Genomic DNA, 19,352 nt, shown 5'->3' with positions numbered 1-19,352 from the left:
TTCACATGGACATGCTACTGTCTAGATTAAAAAAGAAAAAACAATGTAAAAGGCTAGTTTATCTGTAATTTAACATCTGGAACTGGTATCTGCATACCAGATGGTGCATGCTGAGCAGAAGCCTTTTGGAGACCATTCAAGATATGTAAATAGACCAAGGAAGAAGAACGGAAGCACCTCCAGCGTCATCAGCTCCTTATCTAGTTTTCTGCATTTTTACTTTCAGATATTGCTAAGTCACTTTTCTGTAAAGTTGTTTAAAAATATTCCAGGCACAATCTTCATATTAAATGATTGAAGGCAGTCAGAGCCATTGATCCTGCCAAAAACTATATGCCACGTCCTTTCCCCACTCTCTGTCATGAACTTTCACATCAGAAATAAACTGATGACATTCATCCCATAGCTGACAGTCATACACTTTGACATCTCAGAAGAATTATTATTTTGGAACACCTTGAATTACCTGTCTTGTGAAGAGGAGGCTGTGGTGTCAGTAAAAGAAAACACATTGTCACTCTTCTCTCTTCCTTCTTCCCAAATCAGTGGCCACTGGTAGCACCAAAAGTCTTGATTAGGAGGTGGTTCAGTACCAGAGAAATCATAATCGCTTGACTTATTTTGAACTTTAGAAGCTTGAGACAGTTTTGTTCTTGTACTTCATGAGTTTAAGGACACAAACCTACTTACAATAATGCTGTTTTCTGTCTAGAAGAATCTAATTTTGGTAGGGACGTGGCATTTCCATTTTGAGGTATATTGTACCAGCTACTACACGCATACTGCAGTGATCATGTGTTGTATTGCTAGCATGACTGAGAATGTCAGCTTGCCAACTGACAGCATTTTTAGTATCATCGTGTTACATTGCACATAAAATACGATTTCATGCATTGTTTTATAGGGTAGTATTTCTTAGCCTTATTAAATTAAAGAACCACTTAACACAGAATTGAAAAAATCCAAGGCTGTCTGATATAGCATTGCCACAGTGATTGTTTGCTTTCAAGTCAAAATTAGGTTAAACTTTGAATTCTTGTTAATAACGTCTATGTTCTCTCATTGTGTTTGTCTCTTTCCTTGCATAGGGTTGAGAAATACTGCTAATGGGCAAACAAACCTTTTTGTCTTGAAGAAAAGAGCCTGAAGGTTTTAGCCTTCTCTTCTGAGAAATTATGAACATTAAATTGCTGAATTTGTAGCCACTGTGATTACAGCTAGAATTAATTTGACTGCTGGGAGCTCAAATTAAAATAAAAGCAAATTGAAATAACTCTCACAGGTTTTAGATTCCTTGTTTTCCCATCAAGGATTGCTGTTGCATCCTCATGGGGTGAATAAGATCTCCTACATGTATGGAAACTTCCAAGTCTCTCCCTAGGTTTATGTGCTGGATACACCAATACTAGAGGCTCAGAAATCTGTGTTGTATATGAAGCTGACTGTCCCCTTCCTATTCAATCCATTTGGTTCGCTTGTGTTAGTGAATCACATTTAGTACATAAAAGAATGTTTCTTTTAAGCTAGATGTTATTGGGAGGAAAGTCGAAGGAGCAGGAAGAACGGCAGGGTTTGACTGGTTTGTGTGCATAGTTAAATAGTTTCTGCTTAAAATCTTGGAGGGCTTGACGCAAGCAAGAGTCATCAGCTATTTCAGCCCTTGCTGTTAGCAGAAGTTAAGACAAGTTTCTGTGATGTTATGCAGCCGTCACCCCAGCAGCCCTTCGTTCTCTGCCGCTGACCTTGCTGCCTGCCAGCCAGGGAGCGAGGCCCGTGCCGATTCCCCAGGGTTCCCTTGCTCCTTGGAAAGTGACGGTGTTACACCAGGATCTGCAAATACCTGCGAAGGGCTGCATTTGCTGTCAGGGCAGAACTAAGAATTTTTGAAAAATTCCTGTTTAAATCCTTAAGTTAGAGATATTTGAGGGTCCTTTTGTAGTGCATTTTTGTTTGCTAAATAGCAGTTTCTTTTATTATCCGAATGATTCATCTCTGCTTATTCATCCTGACTGGCTAGAAGACCAGTAGTCAGTAACAATTCTGGTCTGCCTTCCTGTTTTACTAGTACTGTCAAAACTGCTCATGCTTTGGTAAAGGAAAATGTTGCATGTAATCCAAAAGAATCACAGCCTTCTCTGTTTTGTGTTTACTGCAAACTGCAGGAAGAAAGATAAAGGTGTGTGAGTAGAAAGTCTTCACTGCAACACTCACCCGAGACTAGGAGTTGGTGGTGCCCGTTGGAAATGCAGCAGAGATTGGTTTCACACAGCATTTTATTTGGCTGCTTCCTTCTCAGTGTGAGCTACACTTGTAATTAGTAGGTCTGGATCCAAGTAATGCAGGAGGCCTTGGCATTACTAGGTCTTAAATGGGACAGGTTGCACAATGAGGTGATGGATAGATGTCCCTTGACAGGAGCAGGGCTAAAGCAATGGGGTTCTCAAACTGGCTGTAATTTCACACTGGGCCGTTGGCAGATGGAGAGGGAATTAGTAAGAATTACAAACTCAATTGTGCTTGAAAAGATTCCTCTGTGACTACTCTCGTTCTCCAAAAGTTACAGCCTTGTTGAAAGTTTTATCTTCTATCTCTGAGGTAGATAAGATGTAATATCAGCAGGCAGGATGCTTTCATTTGGAATGCTTTTCCTGTACTTAAATCACTGCTGCTTCCACGTTCTCTAGAAATCAATAATAAAATAATCATTGGCTGCTGAAAACTGTTTCAGTAAAAAAGAAAGGGAAATGAGGCTTGAAAAATACTGGTTTTATTGTGTGCAAATATGATTAATACAACATAATATAGCTTGTGTCCTGGAAACATTGCCAACTTAATGGCAAGATTTGGTGCACTGCGAAGATTTTATTGCAAAATTGCTTATGCTTTCAGCTGTAGCATTTCCCTTCTCATCACATGGGAAAAGACATGGGAAAGACAGCTTTAGTCTTTCCCAACTTACTCCAAAGTGCAACATGCATAAACAGGTTTTGCCCCTTCCTCAAGTAGGCGTTTGTGTCTAAGCCATCCTTGCAGTTTGGAGGAGAGGGAAATTTTTCACACCCACATCTTGTTTTTGAAATGTTTTTCTTTACCTGTTGACTCTGGAAAAGATATACTCAACCAGAAGGTAGAATTGGCTTGTTGCTGCGTGTGATCTGGGAGAAAAGGTGGCAGCTGAATTGAGAACTGGTTCTTCAATCGATCTAGTATTTTTACTGTAGCTGAGTTGTATCAGTTTTCTGTGTTTCAGTTTCCACAACTGAGAAATGGGACTAATGAATTTGTACCTTATATAAAAAATTTCTGGATTGCACAGATGAAAAACAAAGGATAAATGTGGGAGTTTTATACATGAAAGATTGAACTGAATACTTAAAAAAGCTGCTGAGCTTGTAATGTAAACAACTGCAAAGAAGTATTTGTTCTGTTCAGATACTGTTATTGTATGTTTATTGGTACTGGACTCCCAATACAAATGTTCTAACGAGGCTCTCCTGCTTAGGTTAAAGGTTTGTGTTCAGTTTCATCATGATGTAAGGACTACAGGCTTTGAGGCTTTTTTGGGGAGGTACTAAGCAGTTTTGCTTTTTTCCCAGTTCTGTGGATAATACAATTCTTTGTGTCATACAGAAATAGTATGGTGGCTAGAGAAGGGAATTGGTAAATGTGACAACAGTAGCTTCAAACTGTCCTATCAAAAAATGAGAGATGCCTTGACTACTGCACATCTGCTGTCTGCGTTTTCACATTTGCATGTTTCCAGTTTAACAGGTGCAGATTTTGCAGATTTCAGAGGCTGGTTTAGCCATTAGTGTTTTGAAGTTAAAGGCAGATGGAGAAGCTAAATTGTTCCTAGTATGCTTTGAGTTGGATGTTTTTTCAAATACCAGTGCAGTGCTTGAGTGACTATTGTTCCTGCTCTCTTTGTGTTGCTGCTCTTCGGAGTTTGACCATTTAAAGCTGTGTAATGAGCAAGCCGAGGTCTGGAGCTGTGGGATCTCACATGCTGGCATTGGGAATGAGGAGTGGAGAAAGCATGTGTTGCTTGCTCTGTCCCAGTAAATCACCATCTGACACACTGCTAATCTGCTCTCCGTGGATTTTTGAAGAATCCAGAGTGTTAGAAGCTGCTGAAAGGACAAGTCTTCACAGTGTAAGGATAATTTCAAAAGCTGCTATATTCTGTTTTCTTGCTCTTAAAAACATGAGAATAACACCAAGCTGGGTCAGCAGGCTGTTAGTATACCAACGGCCAGTTCTTGTCTTTGCCAGACAGATGGAAATATGGAGGTATTTTTCACTCTAATAGACCCCCTTATCTAGTAATCTTAATACCACAACAGAAGTACTATTAAGTTGCAGATACCCCTGTGATGACGCAAACAGCTTACTCTGTAGGAGGAACCAAAGCTGAGAGTACAGAAGGCTTTAACTCTGAGATCATATGTGTGCTATTGCTTTGTGAATGTCTTATTTTAGCACACTACAGAGAAACTTATGTATGTGGCTTATTGACAACACTGGCACTTGTGCTACATATAAGCCCAGGTGCACACTGTTAAACAAATGTGTAGCTTTTGAGGCTCACTCTCTTAGGTGAATATGGAGAGGAATAAGAAGCTGGATCTGTTTGGACACTGATACACCTGAATAATGCCTTAGTTATAGTGTATAAATAGCTACTATACCTTTAAGTAATTTTCTTTTTATTTCTAGATGCTAGCAAATTGTGTTTGAACATGAAGCCCATGCAACTATTTCTTCCCTGTTCAGAAGTCTTCAATGAAGAGCTAAACCCATATTTTGGCACAGTAGTTTGTTTCCATGGAAATGCAGGGATATTTCCAGTATGGGATTATGACTCCCAGTGGGCTGTATCTGAGAGAGGTAAATTGTGAAGGCCACTTGTTAAGCACAAAAAAAGATTCTCTTGTGTCAGGGAAACCATAAAAAATTCCTACAAAAGAACAGGTGACTGTGTAGTCATCTTTAAAATATTATTCCAGTGCAAAGGAATGTTATGCCAACTATTAAAATAGACAAACTAAAGCTTCCTTGAAATGCAGAGTCTGTCTGAATTGCTTCTCTCAACATGCAAAATGTGACCTCAGTGCTGCTGTTGTTACCTCAAGCCATGCATTTTTATTCAGCAGAAGAAATCTTTCCAACACTAAGCTCTGTTTTGCCAGCCTCTGAGGCATATCCAAACAGCCCAAATCTTTGTTACATCGAAGGCAAACAAAGTGCAGCAGCAGAAAGCTAAAAATATCTGGAATTTACCAATGAGAGCACTAATATGCCTGCTTTGGGAAGAGTTAAAGCTGATGATACTTGACAACACTTTTGTTTTTAAAACAAGTAGAAACACAGCACTAAAAACAACCTGAAGTGTAGACCCAGCAATTCAGCGCCAAGCTGAACATACAATACTGTGTCAGTCCTTGAAGCAACAACAAATCCTGTCTTTACAGATCCTTTTAGCATGCAGAGTGGGAGAATACGAGCTGATACAGTTCCAGGTTAGAGGTTTTAGAGCTGAAAGCTGTGCTGTGCACTTGGGGATGTTTGCAGGAGCATTAGAGGTAAGGAATTTTCCATCGCTCTCAGGCTGCAGAGTGGGTGCATAGCTGCTTTATGGGCACTGCTGCAGTTGGGGACTGCAGAGCCTTTTTGCTTCTCTATGGGTGTGTGCTGGTTTCCACTCAGAACCCTGTATTTGGCATTGTCAGAAAAGGGTGCTGGGGAGCCACTGAAGCTCAGATCCAAAAGATTCAACTCTCTGATGATTAGTGACTCTTGCCTTGCTTCCTGTTATCAGATTTACTGTCAAAAACATCTGTGGCCGCAAGAGGCTTAGTGCAAGATCTGGCTCTTCATGCACGGCAGAGCAGCTTGTGTGTTAAGCATACGAAAATATCCTGGGACGCACCTGGAGGTTTTGTCAAGGTCTTGTTTGCTGACCACTACGAATACATAATTTCTAGTGAAATAGAAAAGGTACATTAAATATTGAAGTGTGCTTAAAGCTCAGCTTTGTCTTACTGCACAGAACACTTCCGTGTTTGAAAAGGTTTCTTTGGGTAAATGAAAATTGTGATCAATATGGCAGCAGTTTCTTCTCATTTCAGATTGAAAAATTGAGTGAATTCAAAGAAACAAAACATACTGTTGCTACCCATTTTGTTTGTTTGGTACTATGAAAACTCAATTTAAATATAGGCTGAAATACTACAGTTCTGCTTTGCATAATACAGTGCATTTTTATTTGTGGTCTAGTGGTTAAAATCAAAACCCAAGAGTCAAGAGGAGTGGGGTCTGTTCCTGGCTGTTTTTCAACTTGTTTTGACCGTAGACAAATCCTTTATGGTCACAGTTCAGCCGAGTCCATAAACAAATGGCAAGTCAGTGATTCACCACATTCCTAATTGAAAACATATGAGTTGTCCCATGGGTTTCATTTGGGGTTTTTTGTGGTTACAATTAGGCACGTTTACCACTTCGTCAGTTTGTTTACAGGCACTGAGCTCCCAGGTCAGCACAGCACAAACATGCACAACTCCATTGCCCTGCACACAGGGAGGCACATAGCAGGCATGTGTTTACGTGGGCAGAGATGAACTGAAACCAGTGCTGTATGCAAACAGGACTTTAAACAGGATTGTCTGTTTTTCCCTTTGTGTCCGGCGAGGATGCTGTGAAGTGAAATGTCTGCAGCGGCTGTGGCAGAAGTTGAGGTAACACCTGGTGGGTCTTTGGAAAGAGAAACGCAAGGCAAGGGGAGCTGGAGGTTTGTGCTTACCCCCCCGCTCCTGGGATTGCCAAGCCATCTGAGCGTGTTTTTATGGAGGCTCCCGCAGTATAGGTACTTCTGCAGGGTTTCCAGTTCTCATGGAAAAGAGAATCCTCTGCTGTGTTTCCAGTGCAAAATGGCAGCACCCTGCCAGGCTGTGCAAGCCAGGAGTGAGTCTGGGCTCCCATCGGAGCTGAGCAGTCTGACTCCGCTGTCAAAACCGAAGGGAAGCTAACACCCAGGTGTGAAACTCAAACATGACATTTCAGAGTCCTTCCTGTGTAAATAATGAATTATTTTAACATAGAGAGCAGCGTAGCTTGAAACGTTACCGTTTCAGTGACAGTGCCTGACACCACCTCCTCTGGCTAGAAAAGACCCCATAACACAGAAGCTGAAGTTGTTGGTATTCTAGAGCATAAATCCTCTTCCTTTCTAATTATAGATGAAAATTGGCATTGCTCTTTAACGGGTTATGAAGATAATAGATACCCTGAAAGGAGGGTCAGTATATAGAGGTCAGATAGCATTCTTCACTGCCTGGTTACTTCGGGGGATCCTTAGACATCTGGCCCTACAGCTGAGACGAACTTTCCTCAAACTACGGCAGTGTGTGAAATGCCTGCCCAACACTTACTAGTGTGTTTAATTGGTATTGTTGCTTCAGTGGGGTTTATTTTTTAATTAAGTCCAGTGTCCCAGACATCTCCAGGACTGGTCACTCACTGTTTCCCTCTAGATTCTCAGCTGGAGTTGCAGTTTGGATGATCAGAAGTCCCAGGGAATGAGTATTTGGTGCTGGCGTGAAATGGTCAGCGGTCTGGTTGGTCGTGGAGGGGTGACTGTCACAGACATCCTGGCGGTAGCTGGCACTAAATGCCCAGCTTTGGGGCTATGTGCAGAGGAGATGTTGACAGAATGGAGAGCTCTGGGGATAGATCTATCCTATTTTGGGACACGAGTCTAGGATCTCATTTGATAGACATTGTTGAGGCAGGATACATAGATACTTGTACTGTTGTAGGGGATGGGGTTCTAAAAGGGGATCTTAGTCCTCAAGGCTTTAACTAAGCACTTTTCGTCAGTACAACATTGATATAAATCTATTTCTAATACATACTTGCATTATTTATTTGTGGTGCAATTCAGATTATGGATCAACATTTAAAATGAGCAGCACTTTGATCCTGCATTTTAAGTCAGGTTTGTGTAATTTCAGAAATGTATTTGCACAAGCTTAATTATGCATATTGTGCCTGAGACGTATATAAATCTGAATACTAGCTACCCACCTGTCCATATATGTCCCTAATTGCCTGATTTGCATGCCTTACTCACTGGGGGATAAGCAGCAACTGAAATAACCTGTTTCTAGTTATTTTACTTTCATTTCTTCAAGGCTTAGCACAAAGTAATTGGGCTGCATTTCCTGTGCTTCAGAGGAAAGGCTAAACCCCTTGCATTATCTGTCCACCTTTTGGCTTATTTGTCTTTGTGTGAACCCAGATAGCAGATAAAATTTCTGAAGATTGAGTGTTTGTTAAAGCTTTTTGCAACCCTTTGGAGGAGGTCATCACCTCTAGTTTGAGAAATACTGATCTTATCTGAACACCTGCAAGTCAAAAGCCAATTAGTTTCATCTGCCAACCAAAACAGTGTGGGTAGACTAAGGTGTTTCAATTCCCAAGAGACTCTCAGTGGCCAGGGCCGAGGATGGGGAAGCCCACAGCGCACACAGTGCTCTCAGCGCCTGCGTGGGGAAGGAGTCAAGCCGGTATGTGCCCAAAAGATCAGAGCAGGCGATGCACCAGCTGCAGAAAGCAGCTGCTCCCGTGAAGTCCCCTGCCAATATGGGGGTGTTTCTGGGGGCACCGCAAGCACCTTTCCCTGGGCAGCTCTCGGCTTCCAGCTGGGAGGGAAGGCAGGCAAGGAGTTGGCTGATGGAAGGTATGAAACTCCTTCGGGAGATGCTAGGATGTCATAGGAGAGCACACTGGCAAAAAAGAGTGACAGATAGGGAAAAACCGGAGGCAGGGGTGAATGAGATTTCAGGTCATCATTTAGTAGTCCTCGCCCTGCCTCTCTCCCCAGAGGAGCTGCTCACTCTGCGGGCTTCTGTTGTTATTGCAGCAACCTCCCGAGCTCATCTTTCCCTTCCTAAACCAGGGTGCTGGCGATGAGGAGCTGCTTCCTCAAAGCTGCCTCAGTGGTGTGGGAAATCAGCGTGTTGCCACTGTTCTCGATTCAGGGCTTTTACCAGCACCAAATCCATAGTGATCAGAAATAAAATGGCTAGGCAGGACTGGCTTGCAGGTGTGCAGTTTGAGACAGCAAATGCATCTCATAAATGTGACATGGCTGAAGCAGCGCAAAAAGGGGTGGTTATTGTAACTTTAGCTCCTGCTTCTCTCCTGTGATCCACAATTAGCTTGTAAGAAGCATCGACAAGCGCTGGAAGAAGCCATGTTACATCTTCAGTGAGAAGCTGCCCTGCCTGATTTGAAATCTTTGTGTGTGTGGCGGAGGAACAAGGAAAGAAATGGGCAGCCCTTGAAAGGCTTTCCCCTCCCCACAGCTTAAACAGAGCCATCACATGCACTACAGCCTTCCCCAGCTATTCATTTTGAAACAAAACAGGCTTTAAACACTTATTTTCGGAGAAGCCTTCCAGGAGGTCTGCATACTTCTGTGGGTCCTTTTTGCAACATAATTCAAACTCATTCAGCTTTGTATTTAGTGCAAATTGGATCTCAAAGTTACTCCTGATTACTCTGTGCATACCTGGAAGTTGCAGAATAGGTCTGGTGTTCTTACTGTGTGTGCTTGCAAAGCAGTGCACTGCAATATGGTGCATCACTATGTGCAGGTTTGGTACCGGTTTATCCCGCAATACTTTGCACATAAAAGACCAAGCATAAGCGTGTTAAAGTATACGATTGAATTTAGACGTGCTACGTCAGACTGACGCGATGTGCGAGGCTCTCGCTGGGAGCACCTTCAGATGTAGGGCAAAATTCTCTTCTCAGATTCCCAGAGTAGCTCCTGACTCAGTCTCCTGACTCTCCTGTGCTGACACGTGCAGGCATTTTGTGGTGTGAAAGAAAGTGAGTGCCCTGAAAGGAGTAATCTGTCACCGACTGAGGAATGGACAATAATGGCAAAGCCCCAAAAAGAACACGAGACCCTTTCTTGAACCAGTTGCTCTGCATCTGAGAGAAACTCGAAGGGTTTGTGTCACTTGGGCAATGTGCTTGTAGCCTCTTCCTCCTAATTATCACTGAGCTAATGATCTAAGACTGCTTTGTGGATATGAGGACAGAATTTTGCCTGCAGGATGCACGATTACCGTGTCTCCTCTATAAATCAGTTATAAGTGTATTTGGAATAGCTGCCAGGCCGGCTTCTGAGCTTACCAGAGGACAGAGCTCCAGCAGATACAGTCCCACATGGCACAGAGCTGTTGCAGTTTTAAAATCAGTCTGATTTTTTTCTTTAACAGGGGAGCCCAGTGTAACTCCGTCAAGACTGGAGTGACACTCTGAATCTGCATCTGCCTCATGTGAGTTAAAATCCTGGCAGCAGCATTTTGCATAAGCTGGAGCCTCTGTAGAGATTTTTTTTCTTTTTTTTTCTTTTTTTTCTTTTTTTTTCTTTTTTTTCCTTTTCAGGAAGGCTATAAAATTGTTACTGTATGTGTCTTGGCAGCAAAGGTAAAAACAACCACACAAATGCATGAGAATTGCATACCTTACTGCACAACCCCTGCTCATTCCAGATCGGCTTCCCTCCTAGCACGTACTGTGTAAGGGATGCCCGCACTCATCACAGACCTGAAGGCTTGCAACGTTCACTCCCGGGGTACTGCTTTTTACCTTTCAATAGTATAATGTTAAGCCAAGTGATGGTATTAAGGGGAGGCTGAAATGCTGTCAACTGGCTTCTGTTATTTTTAAACCTTTGGTTGTTTTCTTTCCACCCTGGTTGCATAATCTACGAGTGCTGGGTGCCGATTGCCCCGCGCCGCTGAAGCATTTGCCTGTGTTGGAACATGGACTATTAAAATAACGTGGTCGTCTGGAGCCAGGGACTTGGCATGGTGGGAGAGACATGGCCGTCAAGTAGTAAGAAAGAAAAGAAGAAATCAGAATAAGTTGTAGCATGTGCTTTGGTTTTACTGTCATCCTGCGTGCGTTGGGCAAGGATGCTCTGAAAATGGGTTCGTGGCTCTGCCTCTTCACCTGTCACAGAGTTGGGGATGCTTGAAGACTGGGCCCTTCTCAGCTGGGTGAAAGAGAACATGGGAGACATGCATGGGAGACACTGCATGGCAAATAGCTGGATTCATGGCATTGCCATGGCACACAAATTATCTCCAGTTGTGGTCTCAGCAACCAGCTATGAGGGAGGGGGATGTTCCAGGAAAGTTTAAAACTATTTTTTCATCATGCAGCTGCATAAAAAAAAATTGATCTGTCCTCTCTACTCTTCCCCCCCCGGATGCCTGAAGTAAACAAGATACGAGAGAGAGAGCAACCAGCCCTGAGTACACTATTGAAATACATTTTTCCATCTGGTAATGCATATAACTGGGGTATCTTCCCCAAATGTGCTACCATAGTTGGAGCAGTGTTAGCCTGTTCATACTTGACCTGAAGGAGGTGGATCGTTTCTTTGCCCGGAAGCTCATGTTACTGAAACAGGCATTCGCACAGCTTACGAGAAATGTCAGTGGGTTGTGGCTCGTACCGATTGAGGCAGCATGTGCTGTGGTGTAGGGTGCTGTCAGGGTGGGCTTGGTGAGCTCTGTCTGTTCCCAGCTGTGTGTCTAATTAAAGGAAAGTTTGTCTTGAACAGTAAGTATGATGGTAACTGGAGACCGTTTATTGTCCCTTTTCCGTTTCCAGGAGTCCAATTTCCCATGTCTCTGTTTAGTTCATTTATCAAGGAGAAGGCTCTAATTTTTCGGATATTGTGGAGTGGCAGAAAAATAGGGAAGGGATCTGAGGCATGAATGAGCTAGTACTTAAGTTTTATTCAAAGATGTCAAGGAAGCAAAATCTGGAGCTTGAGAGGTAAGGGGAATAACTGCCCCCCCAAAAGAAACATTCGGATTAATCCTGTTGCAGTACTGCCTCAACAGAGACTTGGGACGATAAAGGCTGAGGTTGATACCTGTTCTTCAGCCTTTTTCCTACTGGTGCTTCAGCTTGTTTCCTTAGACTCAGAGAGTTAAAAGCAGGTCTGTAGTGATAAATCTGAGACAGAGAGGCAAATACAGAAAGGAATAAATTGAGTGAGGGCATTTTGTGAGCAGCTGGCCGTATGTCCCACCGCAGCCGTTCTCTGGTGGAGTGTTAACAAGATGCATAGGTTGTTTAACAGAAAGCCCTACAGTTTCCCTGGAAAGGTTCTGCTGGAGCTGTTTATGAACCACTTCCGCTTGTCCAGAGGAGATGCCAATGTGCTCCTTGAGATTCTTTGTGTCTAGGCAGTGTCACCATGGTTGGCGGGTTCAGAAAGAGCAGGGTTTCCTTGGAGAAATGTTTTGTTTGGGAGTGATGTTTTATGGATAAGTTGGTAACATGGTCAAATTCCCAGGAAGCTAATGAGGAGTAGTGCAGCAGCTTCATGGACAGAGTGGGGGACTGGAGGCCGCTTCGCATAATGAGGAGCTTTGCAGCGCTTTCACCATCTGAGAGTTTGTGCAGGTGTATTTATTACCATTTACCCTGGGAAGTGCCTTTACTGTCCTGCATCGGAGAAATTCCTTTTTCCAGATGATGCTCTGGTGTCACTCGCACAATGTTGTTCATCACCTAACTGCCTTTTGCTCCCTCCAACTCTAGCTCACTCCCCAGAATTGCCTTGTCAGTCACTGCTTTCTTCATCAGCTGTAGTTTTTGATTGCTTATTTCTATCTATAGCTCAATCAACCCTTCCTTTCCTAAAGGACAGAAAAGACTACTACGTGCATTGAATGTTGCTGATGTTTGCCATCGGTATAATAATGCTTGAAGATTTTGATAACTGTTTTATTTATTTTAGTTATCTGTTTAAGAACATTACAGGTTTGCTTATTACATTTTTAATGGTGTTAGTTTAATGGGGAAAATTAACTCTTAGGATTCTGGTGCTTTTTAGATTATTAAGAGATATGGGAGCCCTCTGTCATGGTTACTATGATCTGAGTCTTTTGACAGTCTCGTTTCTTCTATAGTCCTTGCCTTTTTAGTATTTTTGTAGTATTTTATATATTTGTTTTCTCCTCTCGGATTGAGTTTCTGTATTCCACAGTATATATACGGTGGTGATTACCCGGGCAGTACAGGCAATGTGTATTAATATATATTGTGAGGCCCACAGATGTGCTAGATCTCTCTTGGGAAAAGTAATCTGTCTTCTAACAAGCTTACTGTGTAATTTGCACATTTTTGCATTTTACTCAGCTGAATTTGAAATATTCAAGTGTTTCAGACAGTTGGGCCCATAGAACCCATGGTAACCCTCATTGCAGTCAAGGGTTGTATTTGACCTTGTTACATCTTAGGACCAATTTAAGACAGCGACATGCAGCAAATGTAAACACACCGTCAGAGAAACACGGTGATTTCCATCTGTCATAGAAACACAGTGATTTCCTTTTAAATGTTAATTTAATGATCTGATTAAGCAGTAACGTTTCCAGAACATGGGAAAGTCATTTGCAGGAAGAAGACAGACCTGATGGTAGGAATGACTTGGTTGAACAAGTCCATTTCTTCTGCATTGAGCTAAGGTGTGTGTCACAGATGAGCAGCTCCTCTGAAATGTGAGAACAGTAAGCTTGCTTAAAGAGTAGCATTTTGATGCATGAGGGTAATAGCTAACAGATTTTTACAGTACCATATGGTATTATTAACAAACAAATCGTATGTTAACTTGACAGCTCTACCTTCAAGCTAACTTAGTCTGCAGCAAACATAAATTCCCCTGAGATGAAATCTGGAGACAATGCTAATCTTTGGGATTGTATCCAGAGCAGTAACAGTAGCACAGCAGTGATGAATTTCAGGCTTTCTAACCATGAATACATGTGTTCCCAAAATTTATTGGTTTCTTCATCAGCTTTGCGAAAACTCAGCAAACCAAAACCCGACCCGAGCAGGTGGAACAGGGAGAGTTCATGCATCTGCCTAACAGGGCTGCAGGGGGAGGAGCTGCAGTTTGAAATACATTTTTCCTGATGCAGAGAGCTGTGATAGACTGATGGATATTTCATCTGGTGCATTCTGCTGCTGAAACCTGAACTGCGGCTCTGCTCAGCTGCAGTCCTGGAGCATGAGCTAATTCCACCATGGCTCCGGGCTGGGGGACCCGAGGCAGCGAAGGGCAGGAGCGAAGAAGAGAATGTGTGGTGTGGAGGAGGGAGGAGGGTCAATGGGTACATTACTTTTAACTGCCTTCTTGTTTAACCCCCTAGCTGTTTTCAAATTTTCTAACTGAAATCTCATCTTGGTACAGTGTATAAATCCCCTGAATACGAATCTCTTGGATTTGACCTGACCGTAGAAAGATTAGTTTCCATTGGATACCCTCATGAGCTGCTCAATTTTGTGTATGATCCTGCATTCCCTACCAGGTAAATGACTAACAGATACCGACCCAGCCTGCTCAAGGCCTTGAATATTTGTTCTGTAAAGTTCATAGGCAACACGTAAGGCCAGGTTTTCAGAGTTGTGCCTCTGAAGCCTGTGGTTGACCACAGGTCATGGCGAAGGGAGCAGACTGCTCCAGTATGCGGAGGGCCTTTGCACACAGGAATCCATGCATGCAAAGAGGGAATGTGCAAGAAAAGAGGCCTGCTGAAAACTTGGTCCAAAAATAACTTTTCAGAGCAATGACAGCAGAGACACAATTGGGTTGGGAGTTAAATCAAAATCAAGGGGAGAAGGAGCTGTTACTGTCCATGAGGCTGCTAGAATGTCTCGGAACAATTTTCTTTAATGATTTTAATTAATAATGTCCTGGTGCATGAGACATCCTGAAAATTAAGCTGACAGTAAACAACAACAAAAGTGGGACCAATCCAATTCACTTGTCTAGATGAATCAAACGCCAAAAGCAAAGTTAATGGTGCAAAGTTACTAAATTCGTACATTTTGTCTATTGGTAGCAGAGATAAAAAGGACATTGCTTGCTTTAAACAAGGCTTTTGATCTAACTTTGCGCCTTTAAGTTATTTCCACTTGTGCCTTTGCTGGATTTTGCTTTTTTGACTCCTTTGGAGCTTCTTTACAAAAGACTGGACCAGAGGGTCTGTCTGTTGGCTTGTTGTTCCAGTTTTCAGTCTGGCAGCCTTCTTCCTTCCCTCCTCTCAGCGTGTTTTACACCGAGACTGTTGCTGGGTGTGCCCATGCCTGTAATGAGGCAGTAGCCCTTCACAAACCTGTGATGAAAACTCCATTAAATCCACTGCCTTCATCCCAGGGATGGGACAGAAGGGACGTCTCTGTGGGAAGGCTGCGTTCTCCAGATGCAAGCTACTAGATAACTGAGACAAAGTTTTGCTGGAGTTGGAACCGGGACTGTCCAAAGCATTTTGTGCAATAGTTAACATGCCCCATCTGGCTCTGTCTGTGACAGAGTGATGAAAACGAGGGGAGAAATTCCTCTATCACACCTCGCTCTTCCTTGCAGCCCAGCAGGGCTGTCAGGTAACCACAAAAGCAGGTGTCAGATTTGTGACCCTGTGGAAGAGGCCCACGTCTTCCCTGGTATGTGCATAGCTAAGCCTCTGCCAGGTTAAACGGTTCCATTTTCAAGTCTATGGAAAGCAGATCAGCTGTACCTTTCACCTGGCAATGCAGGGCTCTTATTGCTCACCTGCAGCCAGGTAAAAGGGACAGTAGGGACCCCACCTGCATAATAACAACTCTGTTCTGATGCCCCACGCCAAGTGAGCAAGCTGTTCTAGAGCTGATTTGGAAAGAACTGCTATTGAAATGGTCACCGCTTAATACACTCGTTTCTTAATATCTTCAATCGCTTTCTTAACAGAGGCCTGGTGTTTGATACCCACTATGGAAACCTGTTGAAAGTTGATGCCTATGGGAACCTCCTAGTGTGTGCACATGGCTTTAATTTCCTCAGAGGGTGAGTGCTGACTCTTGGCTGTTCTTTTTGACTTATGCTCTTTTGTGTCACTGATCCTCAGGGCACCCATTGTATAAGGAGTCGCAGGGACTCCACTAACAGCAGATGCTGTATTGCTGTTCCTACAGCTCCAGGATTGACTGGGGATACGTTGAGGGTCCCAGACACAGCAACAGCCCAGGGTGTTTATAGAGGAAAGGTCCGTGCTGGCACAGGTGCATCTGTAGTGTGCTGGGAATAGAAGAAAGTGTGCTGTGGGAAGGGGTTGATGGGATAATCCAGGGGCTGTTCACCTGTCCTGGCACGGTTTAACATCAGCAGCTTGTCAGTTAAGACAAAGCCATTGTGTGAGGACTGCTGGGAGCAGAGAGGACCTGTGCCCCGTGAGACTGTTAACTCCACAGTCATTGCTAAGGAAGTTCGAGGGCATGAGCTGGCTTGGGGAAGGAACAAGCTTGCTCTACCTCTTTGTGTTTCTGACCTTTGAGGGTGTCAGGAGTGAGGCACTGTATGCCATTTCCTGCAGCCTTCCTTGGCTGCTTGTGTTTCTCTTGCCCCAGAGAAGGTGCTTTAGGAAGCAGAGGGGACTGCAGTGCTACATGCCTGATGTGTCCCAGCAAATCCCCCCTCGTATCCTTGCTGTGAGAGTGGATGGAAGGCAAGCGCAGGCCAGCTCAGGGCTCCCGAGATGACAAGCCTTGTCATTGCAGGCCTGTAAGTCCTTGCATCAGGAAGCCAAAATTTAGAAAAAGCCCTTATATATGCACTAAAGTTCCTCTTTGAGGCAGAGGTGATCTTCAGAAGCTCCAGAAATGAAGGAAACCAGAATAATTAAATGACTTTAGTCATCACCACCCTGCTGATTAATTGCAGAGGGCCCCAGGCAAGCCTCCCGCAGCACAACCATGCACTCCCCTGCTGAAAGCTGCTCGGGGGAGTGTAAAGCAATACTTGGAAAGTGGGGGAAAGTGTAAGATAAGCAAACAATGAAAGTGCAGATGATTTAAGGCATTCTCATAGCCAACAGCATGGGGTTTAAGGTCGAGTTGTGGACTCTCAACCACTCTGTTTCCCTGTGTGGGCCCTGCTCAGTTTGCTGACTCAGCCCGGCTCTGCCAGAGCCAGCACAATGAAGGGAACGCCGATGGATGCAGTTTGCTCTTGCACCGCTAGTGCATGTGGGAAAGCTGGGTGTTGATTAAAGCACAACAGACTCTAGGTAATGGACCCCACTACAACTATATTTTGCAGGTCAGCTCATTTTATCCTCATTATTTTTTATGGTTTCATTCTTCTCTACCTTATCTATTCTCAGGCCTGAAACACGGGATCAATATCCAAATAAATTTATTCAGAGGGATGACACAGATAGGTTTTACATTCTGAACACGTTATTCAATCTACCAGGTGAGTCTAATGTGAGCCAACACAGGCCTGTTTCTGTGCCTTTGAAGCCAGTAAGGCTTTGCTAATGTCATACTGTACTTATCTGTTTTTGTTTTTTTTACATGAACTTTCTTCTTTTGGGCACAGGGCCTAAAGTTAGCTGGCTGTATTATGTTATCCTTGTTTTAAAATCTTGCTTTGTTTCTTTGCAGAGACCTACCTATTGGCTTGCCTAGTGGATTTCTTCACTAACTGTGACCGGTACACTAGGTATGTATTCCCTCTGGTTCAAGGTGCTGATGGTAGAGTAAGATTGTTATTCTAAAGAGCAATACAGCACAGATGGAGCTGTTCTTAATATCAGTGGAGGCGCCTCAAGTGGTTTTGGTGGGGAAAAGTTCAGGCCTCTTACTCTTCTGATGTTAAGAGAATTTAGTGGTGACGAGATACAGCAGAGACTGGTTATGAGGGTTTCCTTCACAGAGTATATCGGTATCACCGTACTGACTGACACTGGTATTTGGGCCATCTTCTAAGACCACACACTTATTACAGGGTGATTACAGGCACCAGACAGCTCATTTTGAACCCGTGTCCATTGGAGCCATGTTTGAACTGGTAACTGAAAGGCTAAATTTCCTCAGCCAGTTACCACAAGTCCCTCATGTCATAATCGAGGACTTTGTTCACTTAAAGGTGAAACGCTCAGGCACAGTGTGGTGTAAAAGGCTGTTTGTGCAGCATGAGTGTTTACCTAGCTTTCAAATATGTATAAGCATAAAAACAAGCTGCGGTTTGAACTGGCAAATGTGAATGCTGCTGTGTTGCTGACTCATGTGATGGGTCATCTTTGCATATCATGTGAGTGGAAGGCAAAGGTTTAATGGGATTTTACCTGGGAGCAGAGGAACTGTTTATGCCGAAAATCCATCAGGTGAAGCATCCTTTCTCAGGACAGGTGTGATGATTGCTGCCGTAATAAATACAGCTCTGGTTAATCCTCCTTGATTTCTTCTGATTCAAACTCTCATGGGTGTCTCAAAGATACCTCCACAGTATCTTGTAGAGGAAATTTCTCATGTTAACTCTTAACTGTTCAACATAGAAATAGTTCCTCCTCTCAGCAGCATTACATTTAGTTGATTTCCATGGCACCCCCTTCTTTAGTTTTGGAAAGAGGGAGAAACAGCAGCACTCTGCTTACTTTCTCAGTACCATTCATCTTCTGTAAAATGCTGCAAACTGCAAAGTCCCAGTCTTTTTTCCTTCTTGTAGTACTGTGGGGGAGAAATAAGAGTTGCAGTCACAGAAAGCTGGAGTACTGCTATGGAGGCACAGGCCTGTAGTTAGGAACTCACATCCTAAAATTTTAAACAAACGTTCTTGGGTAACACACAGATCCTGTTAAACTCTGGTTGTAGCCTTGTTTCAAGTCTGAGCTGCGATAAAGTAGTAAATAAGAAACCATTATGGTAAGATGAAAACAAGCTCCAAACAACATTTTGAACTGTCTCTCTCCTTGACATGTTTCTTACCTGCTGCGATTGGCCACTACAGTCTCTCTTCTTTCTCCTTACAGCTGTGAAACGGGGTTTAAAGATGGAGACCTCTTCATGTCCTTCAGGAGCATGTTCCAGGATGTCAGAGATGCTGTTGACTGGGTTCATTACAAGGTGATTGCAAGAACTCCTTGGGACGTCTGTAGTTGTAACTGAGTTAGAGGGACTGGTTTGTAACCCATGAGTTAAGATGTGATATTCCACTTTTGGGCAAGACCCCTGCTTTGCCGCCTAGTGAGCAAATAGTAAATTGCAGTTGTATGTGAGTAAGTCAAGACCTCGACTGCCCTCCTAGTACTGGAACATATCTGTCTTGACTTCCTATTCCTTTTTATTGTGCCCAGATTCCATTTCTGTACTGTAATTCATGGGGTTTAGAATGTGGTGCCATGAGGGTATTTGCACTTACAGTCCACAACTAGTACATTGTCCTAATTATTAAAATGGCATTTTACTGTAAATGGTTTACATTGGTACTATCTTAT

General features: G+C 43.3%; 1 protein-coding gene across 1 annotated transcript in view; it reads left to right on the top strand.

Moving 5' to 3' along the window:
* The window catches only part of NT5C2 (5'-nucleotidase, cytosolic II), a 42,254-nt gene that overhangs the window by 13,716 nt on the left and 9,186 nt on the right, over nucleotides 1-19,352 (top strand). The window contains exons 3-7 of the mRNA XM_009328433.1: nucleotides 14,291-14,408; nucleotides 15,827-15,922; nucleotides 17,238-17,329; nucleotides 17,521-17,578; nucleotides 18,888-18,981. Coding sequence (XP_009326708.1) covers nucleotides 14,291-14,408; nucleotides 15,827-15,922; nucleotides 17,238-17,329; nucleotides 17,521-17,578; nucleotides 18,888-18,981 — 458 coding nt within the window. The remainder of the gene's footprint in view (nucleotides 1-14,290; nucleotides 14,409-15,826; nucleotides 15,923-17,237; nucleotides 17,330-17,520; nucleotides 17,579-18,887; nucleotides 18,982-19,352) is intronic.

The sequence above is a fragment of the Pygoscelis adeliae genome, unplaced genomic scaffold (genome assembly GCF_000699105.1).
Source record: "Pygoscelis adeliae isolate BGI_AS28 unplaced genomic scaffold, ASM69910v1 Scaffold317, whole genome shotgun sequence".
Classification (NCBI taxonomy): Eukaryota; Metazoa; Chordata; class Aves; order Sphenisciformes; family Spheniscidae; genus Pygoscelis; species Pygoscelis adeliae.
The sequence above is the reverse complement of the archived record's forward strand: the minus strand, read 5'-3'. Positions and strand labels throughout refer to the sequence as shown.